This window comes from Clarias gariepinus, chromosome 9, assembly GCF_024256425.1.
Source record: "Clarias gariepinus isolate MV-2021 ecotype Netherlands chromosome 9, CGAR_prim_01v2, whole genome shotgun sequence".
NCBI classification, from domain to species: domain Eukaryota; kingdom Metazoa; phylum Chordata; class Actinopteri; order Siluriformes; family Clariidae; genus Clarias; species Clarias gariepinus.
In genome coordinates, this window is record NC_071108.1 from 31,132,487 (window position 1) to 31,140,825 (window position 8,339).

General features: G+C 36.1%; 1 protein-coding gene across 1 annotated transcript; it reads left to right on the forward strand.

Moving 5' to 3' along the window:
- Positions 1-967: 967 nt before the first annotated feature.
- On the forward strand, positions 968-4,848 carry LOC128530541 (beta-2-microglobulin-like). Its single transcript, XM_053504546.1, has 4 exons — positions 968-1,105; positions 4,140-4,412; positions 4,519-4,543; positions 4,680-4,848. Exons 1-3 carry the CDS (start codon positions 1,042-1,044, stop codon positions 4,530-4,532), a joined length of 351 nt encoding a protein of 116 aa, XP_053360521.1. The 5' UTR covers positions 968-1,041; the 3' UTR covers positions 4,533-4,543; positions 4,680-4,848.
- Positions 4,849-8,339: the final 3,491 nt, after the last annotated feature.

Below are 8,339 nucleotides of genomic sequence, written 5' to 3' on the forward strand. Positions count from 1 at the left end.
TTTTCAGCTCCACGCGTAGTTTGTGTGTCCTGTCGCGTGTTTCTTCCTTCAGCCTGTGTTTCGCCAAAGGGCATTTGCTAGGAGTCCTTCAGCCTGTGTTTCGCTACAGAGCTTAAACGTAGTGTAACATGTATTGATGTCCCTTTTTTGGTTACACAACCCCTCTGCCTTTATGCCTGCTCTCTCCGCCCACGGCGATCAACATCCGCCATTACACCCCGTTCGTGACAGGGAGCCTCATAAATTCTTAATAAATAAATAAATTGGATAAATTGTTTGAGAACATGAAGTATAAATGTCAACTTTTTTTATTAACAATACAAACAGGGTTTTCAAAAGTTGGTTCTTGACCTTGACATGACTAAACACAGAACAATTTCAACTGTATAAAGGAAAAACCCCACAAATTGGCTTATATTCAAACACACAATTCAATTACATCTAAAAAAAACATTTCTGAACGTAAAGTTCACTAAATAACGTGAAAGATAAAGTGCTGTGAAAAAAAGTATTTGCCCCCTTTCAGATTCTTTTCAGTTTTGTACATGTAACGGGACACACACCTTCCAATATGTTCAACTTTTGGGGAACATTTCTGCGACTGATAATACAAAAGTCTTATCTTGGGGATAATCAAGATGTTTTTGCCAAATGTGAGATAAGCCTTTATGCTCTCTTTGGTCAGCAGTGGCTTTCCCCTTGGAACTCTCCCGTTGATGGTGTTTTTGCCCAGTCTATTAGCATTATTACTTATGTTTTCACACATGGCCTGGCAGGTTTAGACAGGTTTTCCCTTAATAAATTAAATCATCAATTAAAATCTGCAGTTTTTATTTTCTCAAGTTATCTTTGAATAATATTAAAACTTGTTTGATTAGACTCATTAAAGTGTAAAAAATATGGGGGTGTGGCTTATAAGTTCTTATAACTAAGTAAGCTGGTACTTCAGTTTCCAGTGGCTGTTCAGAGAGACAGGAGGCTACAGAGTTTTCAGGAAATTGTTGTTGACAGACTTTTAGTCTGTTTTTCTTGTTCGCAAACATGAATGTTCTACTTTCTTTCGTCATACTCACTGTTTTTAGCACAACTTCCCTTGCTAAGGAGTGTAAGTATAATTTATATGAAAAGTTTCTAATGTTGGCTACGTGCTGGGGTGTTGTTATTACATTATTATTATTATTATTATTATTATTATTATTATGAATTATTGTTTTATTCATTTATTTAATATGTATCCTACATTCATACACCAATATACATGTATACATTAATTATAAAAATTATTCAGAGACATATTTAATCTGTATGAAATGTATAAAATACAATATAAATTCAGAAAGAGATTAACCCAGTTTATTAATTTGTTTGTTTATTTTATTTAATTATTTTCTTTCTTTCTTTCATTAATTTTTCCCAGTATTGTCTTTAGTCATTAAACTAAAAATATAACCAAAATAATATATAGTGATCCCTCGGCATACAAATTTAATCCGTTCTGGAGGTGCGCTCATAAGGCGAATAATTCATACTGCAATACCAATTTTTCCATAGGAAATAATGTAAATGCAGATAATCTGTTCTAGAAATATTCAAAAATATTACCAATAGTCAAGTCAAATCAAGTAGGCTTTAATTGTTAGTTGTTGTTTTTTTTTTTTTTTCATTTGCAGTAAATATGCAGGTAATGCAGTGATTTAGACTCGAAAACACAGCATTTTTATCTTTACCACTGCAGCAATGTTGCAATATAATGCTGTAATACTGCAATAATACTGCAGTTTATATTATATGGCTGCTGCAGTTAATATACACTATCGTTCAAAAGTTTGGGGTCACTTGCAAATTTCTTTGTGTTTGTTTAGTGATTTATTTTCTACATTCTACAACAATACTGGGGATTTCAAAACTATTAAATAACACATATGGGATTAGATAATTACGTGACGATAAGAAAAACAACAGTTAGTTATTATAAGACACAGAGGTCAGCCTTTCTGTAATAGTTCTTGCAAGAACAGTATTGTCAAGTGCATTTGCAAAATCCGTCAAGCACCATAATGAAACTGGCTCTCATGAAGGCCGTCCCAGGAGGGCGAGACCAAAACCTACCTCTGCCGCAGACGAGAAGTTAATTTAAAGGTTATCAGCCTGAAAAATGACTAATTAACAGCACCTCAGATTAGAGGCGTTATGAAGCCTTTACAGAGCAAAAGTAGCAGAAACATCTCACCATTAACTGTCCAAAGAAGATTAATGCATTTTTTGGACGCCTTCAGAATTCCTTTACAATGTACTGTAGAAAGAAATAAAAATCAGGAACAATCACAGAGTTAGAAAGTGACCCCAAACTTTTAAATGGTAGTGTATGTCAATCTAAATGTGTGAAGTAGTGTAATACATATATACGTATATACATAATAACTACATTACAACAAAATTATTGCAATTAATTTTAATTAAAAATTATTGTTTGTGTGCATATAGTTTATTTATTAATAAAGCAACACAATTAAAACAAAAAAAAAAACGGACATACACACAGTGTTTTTTTATTAGTCTGTTACAGCGTTCAGTTCTCAAATAAAAATAATTATAATAATAAAAAATTAAGATTTGTGAGTATATTACAAGGCTGAGGTCTGCAGCTGGAAGCCTGGAGTGGTTTAACGCCTCCTCCACAATTTGTCCTCATTCGCATTGGCACTTTTACTTCTCCTTCCTTCACTTTAAAAGATGTTCTTGACATGTCCTGAGACAAAGGTAAAGCAAACAGTGAAAAAAATATTCATTAAGAGGTCTGTAGAAATCACCTTTGAATGATTAAAATGGAATCATTCAGTACATGTTCAACCTTACATGTTTTACTGAGGAACGGTTATCTTTAATTATATTAAATAATACAATTTATCTGTTTCTGTCATTATTATGTCCTAAATTATTGCTAAATAATGGCTTGGGTTAGCTGTTTTTGATGGCGACCCTGTTAATTAGTTAGTTAAGTACGATTTGAGAATGTAATGTGAATTTGATGACTCAATGTTGGCAGTGGGCGTTGGCCTTTAGAGATATACCTGCGATATAACAGCAATAATACTGCAGGCTTTATCCCAGAAACTGCAGTTATTTTTTGTAAGGGCAAACTAACCAAACTAACTAGCTAACTAAGACACCAAATTAGCTTACTAGCTAAGATAAAAAAAATAAACACCATAAATTAACAAAAACACTATAGACAAGACAGCAAAAAGTGCACATGCAGAAGTGCAAACAAGAGCGACGGAACGACAACAACATGACACAATCTAATGCTCTGTGGAAATGAGGTAATGAGGTGAGGTAGTGCAAGTAACCGTTCTGTGAGATGAGAGATGGGAAACAGTAAAGATTTCTTGTTAAAATAGCAGTGAAGACACAGAAGAGTTCTTGTGCAAATAGCAGGTAATAAATATTGTTATATTACCAATTTTTAACACCATAATCATATTTTTTTTTATTTTGTTGCATGTAAAAATGTTACACTTAGCTAGTTAGATTTTGTTAATTTATGTTGTAATTTATGTTAGGTCTCTCTGTCCTGTCTCTGCTAGCCAGTTAACTAGGCCTCTTTGTTAGCTAGTTTAGTGTCTCTGTTAATTTATGTTGTAAATTGATGTTGCATGTAGCACCTTGGTCCTGGAGTACCGTTGTTTCGCTTCACTGTGTGACAATGACAATAAAGCCAACTTGAACTTGAACTTAAACTTGAACTTGAAACCAAAAACTCTCCATATGTTTCATATGCTGGTGCAAATTTCTTGCAAAATTTCTATTCTTAAGATGTAAATTCATAAGTGTATTCATGGATACATGGATACATATCCCGAGGTTCCACTGTATAGAACTACTTAAAAAATATTTCAGACTAGATTTAAATTGTAAGAAATTCAAGTAGTTTTCTTTTTCTTTAAATAATTTAAACAAATACAACTTTTTTTTCATATAAGAAATTAAGAGTCACAGTAGACTCTGCCTACTATGATACTGTGTGTGTTAATGGTCTATGATACTAACTTCATACTTTTGTACCACTCAGGTCTATGTACTAGATTCTGTATTAAAAACTTTATCCATATTAACCATGTAAGCACCTTTACCACCAGCTCCACCAAAAATCAAGGTTTACAGCCAGAACCCTGTTGAGTTTGGTAAAGGAATCATACTGGTGTGCCATGTGCTTGGCTTCTACCCCGAAGACATTCACGTCAATCTGCTGGAGAATGGCGAGGAGATTTCAGGTGCTGTGCAGTCTGATCTGGGAATTAATTCAGATGGGATGTTTCACCTGTCCAAGAACGCCAGTATTACCCCGGAAAGTGATGATAACTACGCCTGCCATGTCAAACACATGCAGAATGAGAAGACAGTCATCTGGGGTAAGACTGTGTCCTGCGTTAAGTCAAACCTCACACAGATTTTGTTACTGCTGATATACTTACAGTTATAAGACTTGTTTGAGGATTCTGTTTTCTTTTCTTTCAGAGCCAGACGTGTAAACTTGGGTTTCGTAAGTAATGACACCCATGCAAAGAGAAAGTGTTGTTACAGTAATAGCATCATTAGCACTTTAAATAGTTTATTCTGTTTGTGGAAATGAGAATGAACTTTTTAAAACAGTTGTCTTATTATCTATTGCTCCACAGATTCCACGGGCTACCGGTTTTTTTTTCCACGCTTGCAGTAATGATACCACTTTTCCTCCATCAATTCAAGTCTCTTCAGTACATTTAATTACTCTGTATATCTGTCTTTATAGGGCTGGTAAACAAATATGTTAACCATTGTTTAAATATTAAACAATAACAGCAATTATATGTTTATTGTGATAATTTGGGGTCATTTAATATAATCAACAATCTACAAAAAGACTGTAACTCCTGCGCATGCGCTGTGTAAAGTCAATAGATCCTAGTGTCACTAGCCACAAAAAAATCTACCCAGGTTTCCCATTTGATTGGTCAAACAGAGACATGTGATTGTTGTTGCTACATTTAATTGACGAAACACAGTCATGTGGTAGATCCACCGGAGGCATTCTCTGGCAAAAATAAAGAATATCTGGGCCTCCGAGTAGCGCAGTGGTAAAAGGCTCGCCCTATCATCCGGAGATCGCTGGTTCGATCCATGGGCCATGCGGTAACCTCTCACAGCCGGAGGTCTACAGAAAGCTGATTGGCCGAGCTCTCTCAGAGGGGAGGGATGAGAGGTACTCCTGCTCCCACATTAATACGGCTTTACAAACCAATCAGGGGTGTCTGTGAGCTCACTGAGCAAGCAGTTCGGAAAGATGGTCAATGACATCACGTGGGTCGGAGAAAACACGTGATAGTCTGCGGCCCTCCCGACTGAGTGGTGGTAGAAGCTTAATGTGGGAGTCCCATAGTGACGGGGAGGAATCGGACATGACTAAATTAGGGAGAAAAATCAGGGGAAAATCCAAAATAAATAAATAAATAAAAATATCCAGCCTGTGAAATAACTGGTTAGAAAAATAATGAGTCGAGTGTAGCCGAAAGTAGTGGAGTATACTTACGCATATTTACTCAAGTAAAAGTAAAAAGTAAAATCACTCATAAAAGTACATTTATTTTTTAAAAAGTTACTCAAGTAAATGAGTAAAAGTAACTCGATACTACTCACTTCTAAAGATTTCTAACAGCTGGCATGTGTGTAAAATCAATTCAATATGCATCGCATGCAATAGCAATAGCATTATGTCAAGGCAGAATGTTTAACCCAGATCAAACAGAAGTCTAAAATAACAAGTGGAGATTGTTTGATATTGCACATGCAGACTCTTTTCAATCATATGAATTACCGCTTGTTTTTTGACATGTAAAATACAGTGAAAGTGGCGCTCTAATAATGGAAGGACAGATGCTGGAAGCATATCGGGTGAGCTCTTATGGGGAGACCAAAAATGCAGATCCTCAGGTGAAGAATGAGTTTGTAAGAAAGGTTTACATGTTAAAGATGGCAAACTTGGGACATCAAGGAGAATACTGTATCCCTACGTACCTACAGTGGCGTCAAAAGTATTAACATTTACTACTTGAGCAAAAGTATAGATACTAGGTATTATACTTAAAGTATAAAAGTAAAAGTAACGTGAGGGGGGAAAAAAATTTAAGGATAAAATCTTAGGCTGTGCCACGGGCCTATATACTGCACTAACACCTCATAAAAAAAAGAAAACTGTTTTTACCCCTGTATGGTTGCATACAATAAACATTAGTGCTGTCAGAATGAATGATTAATCCAAGTGATTAATCCAAGTGATTATTAAAAAAAAAAAAAAAAATTTTTCAAGAAGTTGAACTTTTCAAGAAGCTGAACTTTTCAAGATTCTTTCATGAGTTATTTACTTATATTTATAAGTTTCTAACCACTTATAAAGCAGTTATTAGCAGATTACATAATAACACGTGAGGAGCGGATATAAATTGTGTGTTGATGTCTGGTGAACGCAGTAACCGGGTCATTGCAGCAGATTTCAAAGCAAGACACCCTACGAGACCACCAATCTCCCATGCTACAGTTAGCAAACTGCTAATAACTGCTTTATAAGTGGTCAAAAACTTGTAAATAAGTCATGAAAGAATGAAGTTACGTTAAAACCAAGCACACCACTGTTTTTCTTGTGAAATTCCAAATATGTTTGATGTGTCACATGACCCTCTTCCTATTGAAAAAAACAAAAGTTGGATCCAAAATTGCCGACTTCAAAATGGCCACCATGGTCACCACCCATCTTGAAAAGTTTTCCCCCTCACATATACTAATGTGCCACAGGAAGTTAATATCACCAACCATTCCCATTTTATTAAGGTGTATCCATATAAATGGCCCACCCTGTATCTCATTCCTGTTACCTTCCTGGTGCTGTTGCCTTTCTCGTTGGTGCTTGGTTGTGACATTTCGCTCAGATTTTTGTTTGTTTTTTGAATAACAAGGTGAAATAAAATAGGAGTAACGAGGCTATTTTTAAAATGTAATGAGTAGAAAGTACGGATAATTGCGTGAAAATGTAAGGAGTAGAAGTAAAAAGTCGGCTGAAAAATAATTACTTTAGTAAAGTATAGATACCCAAAATTTCTACTTAAGTAAGGTAATGAAGTATTTGTACTTTGTTACTTGACACCTCTGCATACCTATGGGAACAAAGGGGTTTCTTTAGAGGCTCACGTAACCTTTACCCTTATAATCAATTGTGAAGGAAGCAAACTAGCCTGTAAAAGATCAGTGACAGGAGTAGCATGTGAAATAGTCTTTCCATTGGCTGATTTTAAAACTGGTGAAGCCCGAATCCTTCCAAAATTGTGTTTAACACCAAAACTGTCAGAGACAGAGCCACTGTCGAGGTAAGGGTAATGGTGATCTAATGCGGACAGTCATGATCAACCCAGGCTTTTAGGGTCTGATCAGGGGCCACAAAGTGTCATACGACGGTGTAAGAGTACAGCTGGAGTGTTGTAGAGTAGAAATCGTTTTAATAGTAAGATTATAAGAAGAATAGCTTTGTAATCTGAATGACATTGAGCAGTTATGTGTTGAGTTTAAATATTATTAAGGATTGTTAGAACTTGATCAGAAGAATGTGATACTAAAGGGGAAGAGAGAATGATCTCTTTAGCATATGTGACAATAAGAGCAGAAGCAGCAACAGCTCGCAAACAGGCAGGAAGTCCTGAAGCTACTGGATCAAAAGTTTTAGATAAACACACAACTGGGCGATACTGTAGGAACCACAGTGATCCTGGGTTAAGACAACCCGCTGCAACATCCCCGCCTTCAGAGTAGTGGTAATTTTCGCCAGCGAAAATAATGACGAAAATGTCCGTTGACATTTTTTTCTTGGGACTAGGACGAGAAGAGGACGAGACGTCACAGATATCAGTGAACAGCAACAGTGACGAAATCAGCATGCAATATCGCTAACGGAAAAAAAGACAAGACTAAAACGCGGTTTAAAAAATAAAACATCTGTCTTTATTTTTCGTCACAATCCGTTGCGATACAGTGTTTATTCATTATGGCACAAGTAGTAGTGCTTGATTAAAAAGGCGCGGCGGCTTTTCTTTAAAGATAGTGTTTGCATAATGGGGGGCAATCTTTGGCAGGGTCGGGCGTTTTTAGGGCGTAACACCTGTTCACGGCGTGCAGCGTCTCAGGAGTTGTTTGCGCGCCCAGAGATCCCGTGTTTGCAAGCTCGGTCATTTCTAACTCTTTGTCATCACTGCAGTATTACTCACACCTATGAAACGCACACGCACAAACTTTCCATGCACACAGTTTGTGTGTGT

What these genes read in the sequence shown, in the direction of transcription:
- LOC128530541 (XM_053504546.1), top strand. Translation starts at nt 1,042, where the DNA reads ATGAATGTTCTACTTTCTTTCGTCATACTCACTGTTTTTAGCACAACT. An exon ending in AACTTCCCTTGCTAAGGAGT is followed by an intron (nt 1,106 to 4,139) that starts GTAAGTATAATT and finishes CTTTACCACCAG; the next exon opens with CTCCACCAAAAATCAAGGTT.